This window comes from Pholcus phalangioides, unplaced genomic scaffold (assembly GCF_987345545.1).
Source record: "Pholcus phalangioides strain wild (caught in Gottingen) unplaced genomic scaffold, Ppha-v1.0 ptg000019l_1, whole genome shotgun sequence".
Lineage (NCBI taxonomy): Eukaryota > Metazoa > Arthropoda > Arachnida > Araneae > Pholcidae > Pholcus > Pholcus phalangioides.
In genome coordinates, this window is record NW_028301612.1 from 8,675,312 (window position 1) to 8,697,106 (window position 21,795).

Sequence of the window (21,795 nt, forward strand, 5' to 3'; positions counted from 1 at the left end):
TCATTAAGGTTTTGTTCATTTAAAATTTAGTTCAGTTTTCTGGACCATTCACGGAAAACAAATTGGTGAAACGATAAATTTGTCATTCTATTTCTTTTGTACAAAATCAGCTAAACTACTTTTCACTAAGTTAAAGATCGTTTACACAAAAATGAAGATTTTCACAAAAACAAAGGATCTTATAAAGATGTCTAGGCAGACCCCTGGTCTCGCTCAGTGGCAAGATTTGAACTGCATAGTGGCTAGGTCTCCCAAACTAGCCATACTTCACACATCTCTTGCACACCTGTTGCAGTCATACCTCTGCCATACAAGATCCTAGAAATAAAGCTTAAGCCTCTTTTGAAGTACCAACCAAACTGGATTCCCTGCAAAGATTCCAAAAGTGAGGTTGCGTCAAATTGACGATTTCTAATTATTCAAAGATTTTTGGTTTCTTGGTGACACAAGACTTTTTTTTTCTTCTCCAAAAATCTTCAACATCCACCATGGCTGCCAAAGGTTATCAGTGATTTAATTACGAATGTAAATCGGTTAGGAGAACATCGTGAGAAAAAATGATTTGGAGCTCCAAGGAAACGCTTCCCAAGTAGCACAAAGATCTATATCGTAAAATTTCAGTTTCCAATATAGATCTATATCGGGCCACGATATCGTTCTGGCTAAAAAAGGCACAGTCGGAGATAAATAGATCTATATCGTGAACGTGATATATTCAAATAATTCAAATTTTGGACGATAGATGGCGCCCTTTCGGAAGAAATTAAAAAAAAGTGTAATTATTTGGAGGTGGGTGGGTTTGAACCCATGTAACCTGAACTATTCCCATCTCTAACCCCGTATCTTACCAACCCACCACTACAGCACTGGTTACTAGTTGTTATTATAACATTAATTTACAAGTAACTAATTTTTTTTACTTGTATTTTCAATCAAATTTATTCATTTTCATGTATGCACAAAAGTTACAAAATAGAAATTGTGAGACATATTTATCATTTTGAGGCAGATAATTGAAAAATTATATATAACACAAGAATCAAATTAATGTATTGTGTAGTATATTAATTATTTAAAATTATTAATTTATGCTAATAAAACAAAAAATACAGAATAAATAATATACAAGATATACGGAAGACTGGATGTTGTGAAGATATTTATTATTTGAGATGTTAATTTTTTTTTTTTTAAGGAAGGAAAAAACTCATCACTACCTCTACCTTCCTACCTAGTTTTTTCCTTCCTTAAAAAAAAAATAAAAAAAAATTAACATCTCAAATAATAAATATCTTCACAACATCCAGTCTTCCGTATATCTTGTATTAACAAGTGGAGAGCGACATTCATGTCATAAATAAATAATATGTGAAAAATATGGTAAAAAATGAAAACATCGAAGGGAAAAAATAAATAATTTTATGAAAAACACACAACAAAAACAAGAGCAATTTTTTTTAATTAAAAAATATGTGCAATTATAAAGTGGCAATTAAAGTTACGGTGGATAAGTTCTCGCTCCTCCTAAAATACCAACATCTACGATGTAAAACATACACAGTAAGGATTCAATTATAATTGACGAAATGATTTTGATATATCAACATAATCAATCCTATTAAAATTAAAATTTCATATAAAAATTATTCATTCAAACGTTTTTAATTTCAATTCAAACAAAAAATTGTACGCTCGACTTTAAATTTTCCCCAAATTTTTATTTGAAGGCAATATTTTTATTTAAAGTCACACAATATGTTGATATATCAACATATTGTGTATCTGATATATATCTTTGTCAGGTTCACGATATAGATGTATGTCATGTTCAGGATATAGAGCTATGTCTTCTTTGATAGATCTATATCAGGTCTACATCGAGAATCTGATATAGATCTTTGTCAGGTGCACGATATAGATCTGTTTTTCAAAGTATATTAAAATTATTTATTGTCCCAAGTTGCTGTCCTTCAAAGTAGAGATTATTCACATGAAATCAAATACATATTCGGCTGAAAAATTAAAGACTTGATCAATTAACATCATAAATAATTTGCACCATATAAGACGAGATCGTTCTATATCATAGTTATGACATCTGATATTCCTCTGACATTTCGATATATAACAATATGGTCCAGATATTGTACTATATCGTTTTGCTACTGGGGTTGTTGCTTATTTTGTAATTCAATGTGACCTGCCATCCTGTTTGGATGACATGAAAGCTATAGGCCTAATCTGTTCTGGGTTAACTTTGCTGTGAAGGGAAAGGTGTAACATATATTCCTTCACCACAAAATGTAGTTCTGGGGTATCGGAGGTTGATGATAATTTATACAGAAACCTTCAATTTTTTTTCTGTAATTTTGGGAAAAAATAAAAATTACAAAATATTTTGAATCTGTGTATATTCCTTTCTTAAATTAGGGAAAAAAATATTGGTTACCATTATCAAAAATCCATAGCAACAATATTTTGGTGCAGTTTCCTAGAAAATATCCCTATTGTTATATCGAACCACTGGGAGAGAGAGAGGGAGAGAGAGAGAGAGTGTGTGTGTGTGTTATATTTACACAAATAAAAAGTCAATTAAAAAACACCATTTCCACGATATCAAAATCTGCATAATACATAGAATACTATATGTTCAATTGTAATAGTTTTAACTTGATGTTGGAATAACTCTTTTAATCACTCTTTATACCTAATTTCACCATCTGCCCCTGTTAATTCCTCATAATTAAGGTTTTAATTAAACCTCCATAATTTACTAAAAATGTAAGAATTTCTTTCCTCCATCCCTTTTGTCGTGGATGATCGCCACTCCTGATGGGAATCGATTACAATGTCTAAAAACAAAAATCTAACCACATCTTTTCCTCAACTTGATTTCTAGCTTGTACTTCTATCTGCTTTAATTTTTCAAAGATTCCAAAAAGTAAAGTTTTAAGGGGTACCAATCCCCTATTTCTAATTGGTAGTCCGGCTTCAAAGAAAGATCCTTCCATTGGGTGATGAGGATTACATAGGCATAAATTAGTATTAATATTGACATCATTGGTCAAGGTTCACCCCTTAAGATCTTTGAAAGCATATGGGAGGAAGACGTTTTTTTCAGTGGGGGGTTTGTACAAAAAAAAGAGAAGGAAAAGAAGAGAGGAAGCAAGAAAGTCAGAAAAGGCACATATTCCCATGAAGGGATGTCTGAAATAGATGAAATAAAGCTGTAAAGTCAATTGCCTGCAGGTGGCAATACAATGATGTATTGCCACCTGATTGTATGATAGGTTTCAGTATTATAGGGAAGAGAGAAAAGAATATGGAGCCAAAAGCAAGCACAGAGCGGCTATTATGTAATCTTTGGAGGTCCCCTACCCCCCCCCCCCCCCCCGTAAGTAAGTGGCCATAAAATTAAAGAGTGTTGATGGAGGCAAAAAAGCATGTTTTGTACATTTAAATGGCTTAAGTCCCCTTTTCCCTTATTATATTATATTGGAGATCAACAAGTCTTAGTTGATCATATTTCTTTCAGAAAAATAATCTAAACAAGCTGACCTATGACCTATAGCCTTTTTCTTTTATAATCTGATGAAGCTCATGCAATGAAAAACAAGTTTTCATTGCTTGAAACATTTAAAACAAAACAATTTTTGGCATAATCACCCTTCTCAGTGACAACTTTTAGCTTGAGAGTATGCTCCGAATATTCTCTCCCTCATGATGAGAGGTTTTAAAAGTTTGGTTATACATATATGAAGATCTTAAAAAAATCTTTTATTATAGGCCTACCACATATATTTTAGACCCCTTTAAAAAATTATTTTAAAGTTGGATAAATTTTCAGAAATAAGTTAAAATAAAAAATAAATGAAAATTGATTTAAAAAAAAAAAAATGGGGGGGGGGGAAAGAACACTCTTCTTATATAATTACCTTCATTGTAAGAAGACACGGAACTGTTTTCTTCATAGGCTTCAATTCTTTATCACTTTTATTCCTTTACAAGTTGTGCAGTTCAGCCATGTTGGTTTCTATTTCTTGCTTTCAAACTTTAATGTTGTGGGCTACAAACTTGAATATTTCCCTTAGTCTTCTTGACAGGAATAGAGACTGGGACAGAGAATGTTCTTTCGGACTACCATTACAAATTACCAGAGCATAGTCTAGTAGAAAATAATAGGAATTATAGTCGTTATTTATGGAGATGATTTATTATAATACATGTTATAAATAACAAGAATATTCTCATTGAGGAGAATATTCCATATATTATGGAAGAACTATATAAATAACTTGAGAATAATAATTATTTTTGACGATAATCCCCAGTAATTTACAAATGTAGTCCTTCCAGAGAATATTCTCTAGGATATTATAATTATGATATAAATAACAGGAGAATATGCTCATTAAAAGTATTGAGAATATTCTCTTAAGTTATGTGCAATATTAGTCCTTCCAGAGAATATTCTCTAATTTTTACATCTTTAAATAGCTAGACATCTAGATGAATTTTTTTTTTTCTTCTCCCGAAAAAACGGGCTTCAATAAATTCAGATATTCACTCTCTCCAAGTCGCAGAACAATCTGGAAGGACTTTAAGAAATGTGTGAAAAATACTATCATGATTTTTACCATACCACATTTCCATTCAGCTGAGGACTTGTTGCAGAACAGTGCAAAACATTCTGCTTTTGGGATTCACTCGTGCATAGATTACAGGAAGTGTTCCTCTTTCAATAGAGATGCCATTGTGAAGAGGCTCTTTATAGGTGTAGGTTTTGATTTCAGGTCCTACCTGAATTTTTCCCTCCCCCCCGCTCCCATATATTTTATAGTTTTGTGAGATAGGGGTGTCCCACAGCAGAAGCCATGTGTTTCTCCAAGTTTCTCTTGAGATGAAATAAACCAGAGAAGGACCCATGGCGGTTTAGGCTTGATGTGCATTTTTCTCCTTTTATGTGACAGTTGTAGCTTTCTTGTCACTGGAGGTAGTCACCAGGCTAAAAGGTTCTGCTCTTTTCGTTCCTCAATATATTTTTGGTTTTTGAACACTTGCTGTCAATAAAACTTGATAAGAATTGTTCATAATAACCAAGAGCAGCACATCAACAAGTGAAGCTGTTGATGTGCTGCCCCTACAATCGACTGCAAGGAAAAACATTCTTCACATATCTTAACAATGATATAAAGCTAGCAGATTTTTATTAGAGACGAGATGAATATTCTGCTGCTATTCATATATTTTGTTTGGTCAAATAATGCTTGGGTATTCAGCCGAATATCTGTGTGAATTTACACAGCAGATTAGTTTTAAAAAATTGTATTAATTGGAATTTTTTGCATAATTTAACAATTTAATTATATTGTGCTGTGCATACCCATCCCTTTCTGTGCAAGAAATTATTTCGGGGTGAGTTTTTAAAGTAAGCAAAACCACATGGAATTGAAAATAGAATTCTATTACAATAAAAGGTAGAAGTGAGCATGAATTACACAAATTCATTAACTGAAGTATGTACCTAGACAAGAAATGTATTGACAGAGCTGAGAAAGGGGCAAAGAACATCTAGAGAGGAAAAATAAGCTGTAAATTTTATGATGAATTAATACTTGAGAGTAAATAATAGATGAAAATGTATTATTGAAATTAGATATGAAATTGTAACAACTGTTGAAAAAGAAATCAATTCTGTAAGTACAGTGATACCTTGGCTTACGAACACCTTGACTTACGAATTTTTCGGTTAACAAAGATTGTTAATGATTTTTCTGCCTGCTGAGTACTGACTCAGCTAATGAACATTTTTAATGATATGAATGTGTGCAGTAAAAACTAGGACATATGGTCTGCTTGTTAAAATTCATAGTGGGACTTGCTTCGAAAATTATTTTGATTGTGGCATTGCTTGGACCTTCCCCCCCCCCCCCCTCGGCTTTAGTTTTTAGAAAGTTTCACAAATAGTCTTTCATTTTCAGTATCAAGTGCTCTCAACGTGTCTATTTTAAACTGCATATTTATTTCGTTTTAGTGTCCCGAATGGTGCCGGCGAGCCACAAAAGCAAACGAAAAAAGCTGCTGCTGCAGATGAGGATGATGACGATATCGATCTCTTCGGATCTGATGATGAAGCTGTAAGTGCTATTTGTTGCGTCAGTTCCTAAATTGTCTTTTTAGTAACTTTTCCTTCATTAATTGGATCAAATTTTTGCATCAAAGAAAAGATTTATATTTTTTGCTGAATACATCAATTATTTATGGAATTTAAATTTGTATTGGTGATCATACACATACGCACACACACACTATAGCCTACCGTATGTACATCTTTTTTTTAAAAAAATTATGTGCCGAAAATTTACTCGAGCAGGTCATGATGCTCAAGTTAGAATACCAAAATTTACAGTAGGGTTGTAATTTGCATCTCTATCTTCTAAGAGACTGTTGTGGAGTTTACAACCCTATTAGAGAAATTCCCCCCCCCCCCCCCCCCGCGGCACCATAACCTTGCATAGTCTCTTACCAATCAATGCTGGTGTCCCCTTGTAAAAGCAGTCGATTGATGGTGTACTAATTACTCGTGGTCCATCCTATCCATCCCGTTGAAAATTTTAAACACTTCGATCATATCTCCCCGACACCTGCGTTCATCCAGTGTAAACATATTCAAAAAATGGTCTCTTCATAACTTGAGCCCTGTGTGCCAATAAGGACACATGTAGCTCTTCTCTGCACCCCTTCAATCAAGTCTATGCCCTTCTGTAGGTATGGTCTCCAAAACTTTACAGCATACTCCAGTCCAGGATGAACTAAGCAGCGGAAGAATGACTTTAGGAGAATGCGAAGAGTCCTTTTGTGAAAATGAGACCAGGCATGCTATTTGCTTTTTTGACAACTGCTGAACAATGCTCAGAAAACCTAAGCCGCTCGTCAATGAGAATTCCCAAATCTGTGACCCTAGTTGCATCCGTGATAGTGGTATCATTCAACTCGTAAGAGAACTGTAGGTTGTTTGAACCAAAATGAGCGACCATGCACTTCTCTAACTACTAAGTAACCTTTGTAAAATCCATAGTCAACGCTACCAAAGACAGTTACAGTACAATGTATTTGTATGATATCGGCATGAGTTTTTTCTCATATTGCCAAAGCAAATGCACTGGTAATTTTGCATTTGTAGAAATGTCCTGTTTCATTTTCTTGAATTATTTAATCTCTTATTTGATCAAGATTATGTGTGAAAATATTCATGTAATAAACAGTTTTAAGTCTCTTTCAAATTGATCACAACTCTAGTCTATCACCGTTTGTAATTTACTATCAATTGAGTTGTGCCAGAAATTTATGGCCAGTAGCCAGGAATTTTGTTTGGAGGGAGAACCACTTGCATTTCAGGGAGGGGGGGGGGGAAAGTGGTCGTACAATAGATTTGGCCATCTTTCCCCCTTTTTTTAGTCATTTTCTCACATTTTGGGGGACCAGACCCTCCAGTCCCTCTCGCTACGGCCTTGGTGTAGCCTACCTAACACTATATACACACTAAGTGTGGGTATATAGTGTTATGTGATTTTTTTTTTTTTGTGCTGCCATCTGTGTTTCAAATTGTGAGAATTTTAAGTCTGATCCAATTTTTTGAAACAAAGAGGAAAAGTAATTTTTGGTATCTTAGGATACATTCAATCTACTTCATGCAAGTTTTTTGGAACCAGTATGTTCAAGAACAGCTTCTTAGAAAATGGAAATGCAAATTACAGCCATACTGTAAATTTTGTCTTTCTAACACGAGCATTTCATCAATTGTACTCGTAAATTTCTGGTGCTCTCCAATTTCTTGAAACAAGTGTTCCTGTTTATGGCCTCTCTCTTCTCTCTCTCTCTATATTTAATTGGCTCAAATATTTTTGTTATATCAATGGGTGCCTGTGTTTATTTTGTATTTGTACTCGTGTTTTAAGTGTCACGTTCTCAATTTTTATATTTTTTTTCATAATAGACATTTCTCAATTTTTACGTTTAAAGCAGTTGAATAGAATGGTAAAACTAAAACAGAAGCAATGAGTATCAAACAACATTTTTTTATATATATGTGTATATATATATATATATATATATATATATATGTATATGTGTATATATGTGTATGTGTGTGTGTATATATATATATATATATGTATATGTGTGTGTGTATATATATATATGTATATGATTTAATAAACACAGAGGACAAAAAAATTCTGATCGTATCGCTATAGGCTTGCAATAGCAGAAAATGAGACTGTATATTACCTTTCCTGTGACATTGAACTTGGTGATGTCCATTGGGAAAAGTGTCTATTTATATTGCAACAAGAAACAAACGTCAACACCATGTTGATAGTATGCTGTCAAATATAGGATCATCTAACATCATGCAATGTATCGCAAATACAACCAAATAAAAAAAGAGTATTGATGAGGTTCCTTTCATTGGTTTAAAAAGTATATTTTAATTGATATATATTAACATTTATTTCTATCTGTATTTTCTTAAATTTGTTTTAATTTCTTTTATAAGGACGCTGATGCTGAGAAGTTGAAGCAAGAGAGACTGAAGCAATATGAAGAAAAAAAGTCCAAAAGTGAGTGAATTAAAATCTGCTCTGTTAACACATTATGTATGGGTGGTATGCTGTAAAATGAATGTCTGTAGTTCCCACTTATTTTTTATGTATGGTAAAACGTAGGTATTTTGAATACAAATACAATGCCACAACAGGCAAAATGCCCAAGGAGGTGGCTGAGAATTAGATACAGTTGCCCCCCCCCCCCGTATTCATGGGGGTTACGTTCCGGGGGTGACCGCAAATAACAGAAACCATAGGTTTTATATATATATTGTTTATTGAACATCATGAGAAAGAGCAGGGTGACAAAGGTAGAAGGGAATGTAAAAGAGGGTGAGGAAATTGTTGGCGATGTTTTCTGAAAGAAAATAGTGATTTCTGTTTGCCATTTCTTCTTCATATCATCAAGTATTTATAAAAAAAAAAGATCATTCTCAAATCTCTCCCACTTCAACATGCCGACTCCGTCTTCTTACTTGTCCCACAAGTCTTTTCCACAGTTCTTTTGAAATCCCAGGCTGCGATCTCCGGCCCTTATGTGCCACTGGGCTCACGTGCAATTCTTCTCTCTAGTCACAGGGTTCAGCTATCCATTTCAATCAAATGGCTTGTACCCGAGAAACACATGGATCCCGTAGGAGATGCAAAGTTATCGCTGACAAAAGTACAACTACAACCAAGGTTGTTCAGATTTAAGATTCCTTTTTCTTTTGATATATCTTACCGTAGATGATTCCGTAATGGTGGGCCACAGCAGCAATTGACTTACTTTAAGCATAGTCAATATATCTAATTTTTCTTGTAATGTTTGCCTTTTCGAAGCATTATCAGTAGCACTAGGAAAATGAGCCATGCTAAACACACACAACTCAAATTTTGTGAGCAAAACACGTGAATCACTATTGCTGAGTGTTGCCAAAAAAATTTTCCAAGTAAGGGAAAAAAAAACGCGAATACGGGGGGGCTGACTGTATATTGTCTCCATCACCAGGTTTCTTGTTTTATTATATTGAAGGGTGGGGGGGAACTTTCAGTCCAAAAAATTGAAATTAATGTTTTTGCAGTTTTGTATAGCTCGGTACTGTCTGTTTCAACCGCGGAAAACATTAGAGGCAAAAATGCTTTCAGAAGGGGTAATGATTTTAGTCACTGTGCACCGATGGACGGATGAAACTATCAGTGTCCAGCATATGCGCAGAAAGCAGTATTTGTTTTGCTTTACTGATGTGTAGCTTGTGCTTATGAATTGTGAATGAGGTTAGTTCGTGTATCAAAAGCGTCACTGAGTATAGATTTATGTTGTTTACTACACAAACGACCTATGTCAAGATTGCAGAGGAATGGCTAGAAGTTATAAAAAGTGGTCGTGTAAAACCATCTCCTTTTGATAGTGATTGACCATAAACAAATTTTTAAAGCTTGGACAGATTTTTCAAAGCCTGTACCAGAAAAAATGCCTTCATGTAGATCTACATCACGTTTATTGTATTGCCGTTCCAGTTTCTTTAATAGTCACACCAGCCATTAAGTTACTGTTAAAAACAAGCAAAGAAGAAGAGAACCATCAAAAATAGAAGGACATGCCTATAGAAGAATTGGAAGTTTTGTACAAGGCCCCAATTCCAATCTCTTGTGTGTAGTACAATGACCTGCAATCTTTAAGATTTATAACTCTTGACATCACATAGATGGACATGAGAGCGATAAACAGCACAATTATGCGACTAAGGATAATAAACTTTTTTCTTTCTTTACTTTTCTACTTTTAACTTAATTCATCATACCATGATCAAAATATCATAATTATTCAAATTTTATGCAATATGTGTGTTCAGTATCAGAATCCTGTTTAAATTACATGTTGGGCGGGAGAAGGTGTGAAGCCAAGAGGAAAAAAAAATTATACAACCATTTTTTTATTTTCTTTTTAAAAATAGCTTACTTTGAGTTTTACATAGCATATACCATTATATGAAATTAAAGATTCACTGTATTAACACTATAAAAACATTATATTAAACCAAATTTTTAAAGAAAAATTTTTGTTTTGTGGACTGAAACCATTTCTTCCCCCCCCCCCCCCGCGACGTTTTGATTTCTAATAGCTATTTTTGTGTATTCTGCTGTCTTAGTTACGTTATAACATGGGAAACCAGGTCTCTTGGGCTTATTGGCCCTATCTTCAGGCTCCTGACCATGTCTATGTCCTAAGGGCATAGTGGCCTCATGATGGTATAAGTTTGTCTCTGGATTTTCAAAGATAGGTAACGTTAGCTAAGTAGAGGCACCAGAATATAACTTTGTTGGGAGGAGGGGGTGTGTGCTTTTGAGGCTGCTCTGCCTTGATTCTGTTTTCTGTGCTTGAGAAATGGAAAACACCTTTCCATCTCCTTTTATCAAATTTTCAAAAAGTTATAATTTTTCAACGTTTTTTTCAGTTTCTTGTGAAGAATGTGTACAAAATACAGGGATATCTATACTTATAAACGCTCTCGTTAATTCTGTATTCCACCGCAAGGAAATGTTTTTGACTGCTTTTACACATTTTGGTGCACCAGTGTTACGTCACTGATTAATTGCACCATGGCCCGTCTATCCACTGTTATCGTGCAAGCTTTCTGATGTAAACCCTGCGCATCCACATGATTTTTTTTCTTGCAGGAATTGATGCACTCACGACAGACCCTTGCCTCTTTTGTATATCCCCAACTGTCTAATTGCTCTTGAGTGTTTTTAACAAACTTTTTATCAATTTCTCATGAATTTGCTTTTAGATTTGTGATTCTAAACCCGGTCTGAGATCCATCTTCCTTTGACACTAGAACAGCTGACGCAGTCATTTTGACAGCAAAGTTACTTTGCCATGCGATTACACCTAAATGATTTATCTCAAATTTTTGTAATTCCATGACTTTCTCATTTTGATTCATTTAAATTCCTGGAATATAAACAGTTTTTTAGTTAAGAGATAAAATGAAGTTCTACCTAGAATGATGGTAGTGGTAATTTTGATCGCTATAGGGGTATTACATTAATGATTACAAAACTTCTTAAAATGGAAATTTTTCTTTTTTTTTCCATTTAAAATAGAACATAAGTATTGGAAGAACAGGTGTTCTATCATGGTGTTTGCTATCGTTAAGTACTTATTCTGTACCGTTCAAAGGTATACTTTTCAAGAATCTCTGTCAAACGTTTTTTGATTCATTAGCATTTTTATTGATCTTGATGCTTTCAAATGCAATGCATTCACCGGAAAATTATCACGCCAAGATCAGCATCTTCATTTTTCACGATTTTTTTACTTGTGGCATTACAAAGTTGGGGTTGATAGGGCTCCAGCCAGAGAGGCCTGGGACAATTATTTTTGTTTCTTCACACTAAATTCACTATAGAGGGCCCAGGGCCCACCAAACATCCCATACGGGAAGGGGGGGGGGCTGCTGGATGACTTAAACAGCCATGATTGTACCACATCACAATTTTCACAGCAAACATGATACATCTACCCTCTCTCCTGAATAAGTATATATCTTTTTTTTTAAATCATGAGTTTATTCTTCAACTGATGAGAACGCCAAAAACATTATTGGCATTTGTCGCTATGCTAAAAGATGTTCCTCATTCAATCAGTGCATGGTAGAAAATCTGGGATAAAATGCACATTGAAATCGTTGTTTGCTGGTAATTTCTAAACCATGTCATTTCCCAAAATATGAACACATCACAATTAAAAAAATCTGCCTTGATACGTGTGATGATTACTACTCGTCACAACCGGAATAAAAAATAAATACCATGAGCAAACACAACAAGAGTTGAGAATATGAACTCAAATTAATTTACTTTAATTGACATGATTAAGAAATTAAAAATTTAAAATACTTTCACCATCGGTCTTCCTTGGCCCCGCTGTCGTTTGGAGTCCATAGAGGTTAGCTTGATACATACCAGAGTTTAATGACTGCTCAGTATCATGATGCCGATTTCTTTAGCTCCTTATGCCTTACAAAACAAAGTGACTTAGAATTCAGGAATGGAACATCGTTGGGAGAGCATCATAGATCAGGAAGGCCGACTCTTCAAGTAGAGCCGCAACAGAACCAGTGAGACAAGTGATGAAGATGCCAAGTGAAGCAAGCAAGTGATATGTTAATCCTGCCAATGCTATTTATATGCCCGATCAGTTGTTGGGATGATCCGGTGATGGAAACCGTCCATCCATAGCATTGTCTATTTTGCATATTGTTTCACTATTTTGGAATCGTTGCCATGTTTGTTCCCAATACAAGCAAACAGTTGGATGGGCATCTTTTGATGTGGCGTCGTGCTTGATCTTGGGCCAAAATGAATGACTTATGAAGGTGAAAATTTATTCATTCAAAACATATAATATTTGGTATATTTTGAATATTTAAATTTATCACTTATCATGGGGGGTGGTCCTCTCCACCTACTGCGGGTTCGTACCATTACTTTCAGAATTACTGTGATTAAGAAACATTTATCATGCTTATCAAATCGTAGAACTTCTGCCAAATTGCAACAGTAATGAGCTCATCTCATTGTAGGGTGTTGGTGAATGTCTCAACCACACTCACTGTTAGAAAGCAGAGAAAATCTAGGTCTTGAGTACTATATAGAGACATGTTGAAATCCCAGAAAAGACATTTCTGCCAGAAATGATGAAATTTTATTGCATCATTAATGAGTGTTGATATTTTCTAAGTTAATTCATTCATTGCACAATGCAATCTGCATCAAAAAGCTGTCTCGCGCATAACCTCATATTGCGCAATTAAGAGCCCGTTGCATGAAGACGATGAACCTCTTGAAGGTCATCTCTTCTACATCGTGGGGAGCAGACCGTAAGTCACTCCTGCACATATATAAAGCTCTAATAAGATCAAAGCTTGACTATGGTTCCATCGTATATGGGTCGGCACCTCTGAGCTATCTCAGTGTGCTCGACCCAATTCATCATCTCTCTCTCCACATTTGCTCTAGAGCTTTCCGAACTTCTCCCATGGAAAGTCTCTATGTCGAATGTAACGAGCCATCACTGACATCAAGACACCAGCAACTTTCCTTGAAATATTATTTCAAAATGAAGTCTTTACCAGATCATCCACTTCATCGTGTCATTTTAAATCCCTCATTTCATAGACTATTTGCTGCTCGCCCTTCATGTGTTCTATCTTAAGGTCTACGTATGAGGGCACTTGTGGAAGAACTAGAATTAGACATCAGTCGTGTGGTCCCAGTTGCTCGACAACTGGCACCATGGGAACAGTCTCCGCCAGATGTCTCTCTATTATTATCACATCTTAGAGCCACCACAGCAGATGTCATATATCGACAGATATTCCTTAGGCACAGGGGTAGGTACAACAGGTACTTCCCCATATATACCGACGGCTCTAAGAGCCCTGGCCATGTCGGTTGTGCCTACATCTGCTGTGAGGAGACATCTTTCAAACTTCCTGACACATTCTCTATTTATTCGGCGGAACTATATGCCTATTCTTCAGGCTCTACGTCATGTACGACGCAAACGCCACCGACGATGCATCATTTATAGTGACTCTCTCAGCGCATTACAAGCACTGTGTTCTTTTACTTTTCACACTCGTCCATTTATTCATACCATTCTCCATGAACTGTATTACCTCGCTCATCACGGTACCACAGTAAAATTTTACTGGGTACCAGGCCATGTTGGAATACCGGGCAACGAAAAAGCAGACACCGCAGCTCGAACAACTAACATTGATAACCTTTTGGTATCTGCCAGTGGCCATTTCTCAATCTTCCGAGAAGTGATGCATCGCTGCTGGCAGGATCATTGGAATAACCAGGTAAATAATAAACTACATTCCATTAAGCCTGCAATTGGCCATTGGCGTTCGAGCTGCAGGACTAACCGAAAAGAGGAAGTTCTGCTTGCCCGGTTATGCATAGGACACAGTCGCCTCACACAATCATATTTGTTATTACGAGAGAGTCAACCAGAGTGCCCTCATTGTCAAAGTCCATTGACCATTGCTCATGCTTTTACTTGTTCATATCATCGTCATCATTTTACGACCACTTTTGGTCAGTCATCTCTCACTTCATGACATTTTAAATTACCATAGCGATGCATCTCGAATTTTTAAATTCATTAAAGTCATTGGTTTTTATAACAAATTATAGTTCAACAATTCATGTCATTGTTTTAAGTTTCATGCTGCTTTTTATCATGCACTTTTTTAATTTTTTGATATGACAAAAGGACAATCTTCTTTTTTATAATCATGTGTTTTGGCGCAGTTTGACCAAATTGGTCCATGTGCCAGCAAATTTAAAATCCAATGCTGTCTCGCGTATGTATTTTTTTTATGTTTAAAATTTTGCGGCTGTTTATGATTTTTCATTTTGCACACCCAATCTCTCTCAAAATTTTTGCCAGTATCATACTTCTAACGTTGGTGGTAGACTTTCAAGTAAAAATTAAGCAACACATCACAAGCAGAGACAAAATTACAATCCAAACCACTATCGAGGTGTCAAAAGACAAAATTGTTGACAATCATGTCAACAAGACATTTTGTCCCGAAGCTACAAAAAAGTGAATGAAAAAAGTAAAAAATGACAGAAAGTGAATACATGCATTTTGAGAGAAAAAACGGTGAAGAAAAAAAAATTTGTGTTGCATTTTTCCTATTACAGTCAAATATGGAAAAAAATAACAGAAGCGATTCTATGGAGTAAAAATAGTCTTAGTGTATGTTATTTCAAATGAAACAGAAAATTGTTTGTTTTAGAACCTGGTACGATTGCCAAGTCCAGTGTTGTTCTTGATGTTAAACCTTGGGATGATGAAACTGATATGGCCGAGATGGAAAGGTTGGTCAGGACTATTGAATGCGATGGGCTTAAATGGGGTGCAGGTATGTATTGCTATATGTAATAGTCTTTCATTTAGAAATATTAAGTTAATGTGGATTGTAATAATGTCTTTTTTAAACAATTTTAAATAATTTTTATAACGAGCATACAAGGTATTGTATGCATGCATATGAAGGGTGAACTCAGAAAAGTTAATTTTGTTATGTGCAGAAAAAATATTAAATCTCGAGTTCGCTCTTTGTATTTGCAATGCCTTGTATCAAAACAAATAATTTTGGTATCATAAAACAATGCCGAAAAAATTCTAGTGTTTGAGTCGGATTCAGTGTATAAAGTTGCATGCACATATTTGGATGAAATGTGCATAAGTGAATATAATTTTAACCTCTATACTATAAGTTCTTAACTTTTTATATTCAACAGATTCCCCCCCCCCCCCCTGCTTTCAATGATTGTCAAGGACTCTTATAGGGAATGTACATTTCTGTCAAACCGCATTAGTCCCTCCGATTCAGCACCAATGCTGTTTAGTTCCAAAAGTTTACTGTGAGTGAATCTTCCATACATAGGTGATTACGATAGGGTTGACAGTGATTACGATAAAATGCCTAACTTGTGTAACACAGCACCTGGCTCGTGCAAAATATATTTTATTTAATCTGAGTTTGACTATAAACGTGGTAAAAACCAAGTTAATTATTTTCTCATGCCAGTTCAGGCTTCTTAAATCTCGGACCCCTGTTTAGGAACCTTCTGCTCTATGCTCTGAGTGCATTCTACAAGTTGTATCTGATTTCTTAAATAGAAAAAACGTGAAACCACACCAAGCTTGACAGTCAATCAAGATTTCACAAAATGATATACAGTAAAACCCTCTCTTACAGACACCCCTCAGATGTGGTCACCCCTAAGTGGCCCTATAGCCAAAAAATAATTTCCCATTGTATAATAAGTGCTTATTTCAAACCCCTGATTAACGGTTGCCCTATTTTAGGGACAAGTTTTTGTCCCATCAGTGTCTGCAAAGGAGGTTTTACTGTAATCATACAAACATTTTTCATTTACTCAATAATCACAAATCCAACATCCCCGGATGAAGTCTTTGTGCTTTCTGTTACAACTCTTCTCTCAAGGCAAACTTTTCTTTTTAACAAATGTAATGAAAATGTTTCTAGTTAAGTGGAAACCAGTAGTAATATCAGCCCCATCATATGATAGAGAATTAAATGATGGTAAAATTAGATGATGAATTTTTACAATGTCCTTTGCCTCCAATAATGTCCATGGGAGGAGCAGAGAAGCCTTGCATTTTATAAGTAATCTATAATACCGGGCGCTGCCTGGGGTTTTTTTTCAATTTCTGGGAGGATTGAAAAAGTGGCAAACCATTATAAAGGCATATATGCATGTCCGAAATGCATTGCTAGGGAACCTCTAATCAAAGTAAACATTTCGAAAGTGATTTTTGAGGCCCAAGAACTGTTGTTGCTCTGTAGTTTTTTTACCCATGTTGGCCATTTGCACAGCTTTTACAAACTTTTAAAGTAGCCTGTCGTTCAAGTCATGCCCTATTTGGTAGACGTGCAAAATTTGGTGATGATTGTTCTAAAATTGTAGATTTGTGTAGGGAACACACACAGAAAATGTTTCATTTTTTATACACACACACACACGCGCGCGCGCACCTAGATGGCCACTTCAAATAGCTTCATACTATCCTTGATAGTCTTTTCTCGGTACGAGTGTCAGTTCATAAGCCATGCAGGCTCTTTGACTAGAGTTTAGAAGTTACTTTATGTAGCCAACCTCTAGGTCAAGTAAAGGCCAGGGGCATTGTTTCATAATCTCCACGGTGCAGATACATAAGTTCTAATAGGTTATGCTGGCTTGTCAAGGCTGTAGAAGTTGTGACTTCAAAGTCACATGGAAGATCATTGTGTAAACATGTTTGTGGATCACCTATTTTTTGCACGAGTTTCAATATATTTTTGGTTTTACTCATTTGGTTGGTCTTGCTTCATTTTGTCCTGGTCCCTTATATCGATGTTTCCCAAAGTGGGCAATATTGCCACTTGGAGGGCAAGAGGGGCAGTAGAAACTACAGGGACAACATCGGATGTTATGGAGTTGGCTTAGCAAGGAGAGAGATGGGAGAAATGTTTCCTGTAAAGGTGGGGGTGATACCACAAATGTTGGAAGCAATTCTACCATGTCTATAACATTGTAGATTCAGGCTCTTGTGTCTGAATGACTATTTGATCCTATTCTGATTCACGATATTCATATCTGAAGAGCATTCCTTGATTCAAAAAAAAAAATTCTGTATTGTACAATAAGGTGGGTCGAAAAAAATGAAATTTTTATTTTCAAATCGCTATAGTGTGGAAAACTTGCTTCCTTTAATAAGAAGAAAAACGAAGTAAAAAATTTTAAAATCGGTTGATATCTTCTGCTCGCGCATCGGACTTGAAGTTTATGGAAATTGACGAAAATTGAACATTTTTCTGAAATTTTTTAATATTACTTGAAATTCTAGAATCGGCACGCTATTGTTTGTTATGCTCATTTTATGGTCCAATAAAGTAAAATAAATTAAAAGATCATTAATATTTCAATGTTCATTGGTCGCGCAACGTGTTCGAAAAACATTAATTCACCAAATTTTTGCAAGTTTCGTTGTGCAGCTCTTCGCCCGTTTTGTTAGAACAAAACGACTCAGAATTCATCACAAGGAGGTGGTTGCATGTCCAGTTTCATCCACACGCAACCCAATCAACCCTCCGAAATAGGCATGTGCATATAATTTATATTATATATCAAAGCTAGTCATAAAAATTAACATGTTCAAAATATGACTTTTGGGAGAAATCATTCATAAAACTGATCTTGATAATAGTGTAGATCTGATGTACGACTTAAGCTTCTCAAGTCTATATACTTTAGTTCAGGCCTCGGTAACAAGTTTGATACATATCTCAACTGTCTGAGTCTGTCGGTAAATCCTTTCGATGCCTCTGATGTCTGAATTGATGAATGATGTATCATCACATACTTCCCGTAGCATTGGGGGAAGGATACAAGAGGCAAGTATTCCGGTTAATAATTCCAGTGTATTCGGTAGCTTTAAAGTTTTTCTTACGTAGCACGAAGTATTTAATGGTTTTTCCTTAGAGACGGATTGTCTTCGTGTGGGTGGAACTCGACGTGCAAACCACCTCCTGGTGATGAATTCTGGGTGGTTTGTTCTGACAAAACGGACGAAAAGCTGCAGAATGAAACCTGTAAAAATTTGGTTAATTCCCATTTTTCGAACACATTGCGTGACCAATAAACATTAAAATATTAATGATGTTTTAATTTATTTCACTTTATTCAACCATAAAATAAGCGTAACAAACTTTTGCGTGTCGATCATAGAATTTCATCTAATAAAAAATTTCAGAAAAATGTTTGATTTCGTCAATTTCCATAAACTTCAAGTCCGATGCGCGACCGGAAGATATCAACCAATTTTTAAATTTTTTACGTAGTTTTCCTTCTTATTAAAGGAGGCAACTTTCCCGCACTATAGCGATTTTGAAAATAAAAATTCCATTTTTTTTCAACCCCACCCTATTGTACAACCTTTTAGTTATGTTGGATTTAAAGTTTTTGACCATCTTCAAGCTGGTACTCTTGAATGGTTGCATGTGACTTATCGCAAGAAAGCTCCTTGGTAATGATGATTTTAACATCTCACAGGTATAGGTTTCTTTAGAAATCTGATATGACAACATAGAAGTTAGTGATGGGGGGGGGGGGGGGTCGGTCCCTAAAACTACACTGGAGTTATTCTAGAGAATATATTTCTGATTTCTGTGACTGGACTGGAACTCTGGCCATTAACCTTTTCTTTTCTTTTAACTTCTAGCATTACTACTTTATTAATTTAATGGTGGGAAATTATACCAAAGGAGCACGCATTTCAAGAGGGGAGTAGGCTAGTGCTTTATTGTTAATCTACACGAAACGATGAGAAATATAATTTTGAGAATTCTGTTGAATCTTGAAATAATGATTTTCTGCTTTTCCAAAATGTCTGGAATTTGAGATCTTGGCTTTCATTCATAGTTACTTTCAAGTTATGTAGTTGCGCAAGGATGGCTTGAGCAGAAGCCATGGGAGGGGAGTGGCTGTAGCCCAGACTTTCAAGATTCGGAGGGAGTTGCTAATTTCCGAAATGACTTTTCATGAAAATTAGAACTAAAGAGGGGGGGGGGGGTGTCTCAATTTGTATAGTCCACATGTGGTAAAACCATACATTCACATCTGCCTAGAGAACAATGGACCAGGTTCAGTGAGTGACCTAGAGAGCTGCAAACATGTAAGTGCCAAAGAAAGTGGGCAAGAATGTGAGTGACCAAAAAGTAACTTTTTAAGAGAGATTAGATCAGTTAGGGACAAATAAGTAAATAATGGCCTAAAACGTGTGCAAGCATGTGAGTGTAAAGAATGACTTGGAGATGGGCATATTTATGGTGGTGGTGGTGGTGGTGGAGGTTAAGGGCTGCGCAAATTTGGGGAATGACAAGAAAAATTGAGCTAAGATCAGAGAAGAGCGACATAACCATAAATGTGATTCTGGACATTTTTTAGTTATGCCTTCATTGTATAAGCTATACCAAAAAACGCAAATTTTTATGCACAGTGTGTAATGTTGTGAAATATAACAGATAAAATGAAGTTATTGAAGCTTTGTCCTTTTTAGGGTCATCAGTGTGTCTTTCTCCCTACGTAGGGTACACATGTGAAATCTCTACAAAAAATACTCTGCAGACCAAAAAGAAAAAATTACTGTAGAACAGGGCTAGACAAATCCTAGGTTGCTATGTCATCTAGAAAATCTGTATTGGTGCCTATAATTTTCTTAATGTGGTTGCTAAATTGGAGTTTGGGTGACACAAAATTGTCTTTCTTGCTCTATATCTTTTAACATAGAAAGAGTACAAGAAAACATTTAAGCTGGTATTATGCTATAAAAATTATTTCATAAAACTTGAAAAATGCAACCACAACTTTTTATAATGTAATCCTGGCCTTACGATTGTTTTTCTTGAGTAAAATACCATGCTTGGCTCCTAAGAGATTAGGCTGATGCTTAAATACTTTTTTTGATATGTTGAGCTCTGTTGTAGGAGGATTATAGTTGCATTGAGAGGCGCAGAGAGCAGCAGGCCTACAACAGTACAAATATTCAATCATTACACTTCACTTTTAGTTTGAAAAATAGATGGCAGATCTATATAACACTATATATATAACTATATCCACTGCGATTCAAAATTTCACATTCATTATTGACAATCATTAGATTTAGATTAGTGACAATCATTCAATTAACTGACGATTACTAGATTGGTTATGAGAATGCCATCATATAATCTTGTTTATAACTTTTTGGATACACTCATCCTTCGGAACGCTTCGATATCTCTGAGATGGGAAGCAAGGTGTGTCCGGTCTTCAGAGATCTATATAACAAGCATTGCACAGAAACAAACTTCGTATTAGGTTCACAACGCCAAATATACATATTGCAACGTGTACCAATTCCTTAGAGATTCACGGGAATATAGTTATAATATAATTATAATACAAAGTTCATGTGTGTGGTTTAATGATAGTACAGTAAAACCCCTCTTAACACACCCCTTAGATGCGGTCACCCTTCTTTTGAGCTAAATAATTTCCTCTTGTATAATAAAAGTATGAATTTCAAACCCCTCATTAACAATCGGCCCTCTTTTGCAGACAAATTATTTTGTCTCGCCAGTGTCTGCAAAAGAGAGGTTTTACTGTAATAGACATTACAGGGTGGAGAGGGGTGGGAAAATTGTGCACCTTTCCTCTTCCCCCTCACAAAAATCCTATAGTTGCATTTCTGCCATTTAGTACAAATTTTATCTTACAAATGCTTTGTTTTTACTGGAATGTTTTATTGATTTTTCTGTGTTCAAAAATTGGGACATGAAAGAATTTTCAATTTTCAAGAGATTTCGCCTGTTATTTTTTTCAATGGTGGTTGAATGTATTGTGTAGTGTTTAATAGAATAAATGATGTTTATTGCAATTTTTTTTTTTTTTTTAAATTCTGTCTCTGGAGTTTGGATATTGATTTGAAAATGCTCAAAATGGGTTTTTTCTTACTTTCAGCTCGCTTAATGCCTCTTGCTTATGGTATCCAGAAGTTGCAGATTATGAGTGTGGTAGAAGACGAAAAGGTAAAATGCTGTATCTTTTTAAATGTATCCCAGCAGGG

At 35.4% G+C, this 21,795-nt stretch overlaps 1 protein-coding gene across 1 annotated transcript in view; it reads left to right on the top strand.

Moving 5' to 3' along the window:
• Positions 1 to 21,795, top strand: part of LOC149071193 (elongation factor 1-beta-like) — a 34,693-nt gene that overhangs the window by 9,571 nt on the left and 3,327 nt on the right. The window contains exons 3-6 of the mRNA XM_089248074.1: positions 6,035 to 6,137; positions 8,558 to 8,621; positions 15,413 to 15,538; positions 21,690 to 21,757. Coding sequence (XP_089104200.1) covers positions 6,035 to 6,137; positions 8,558 to 8,621; positions 15,413 to 15,538; positions 21,690 to 21,757 — 361 coding nt within the window. The remainder of the gene's footprint in view (positions 1 to 6,034; positions 6,138 to 8,557; positions 8,622 to 15,412; positions 15,539 to 21,689; positions 21,758 to 21,795) is intronic.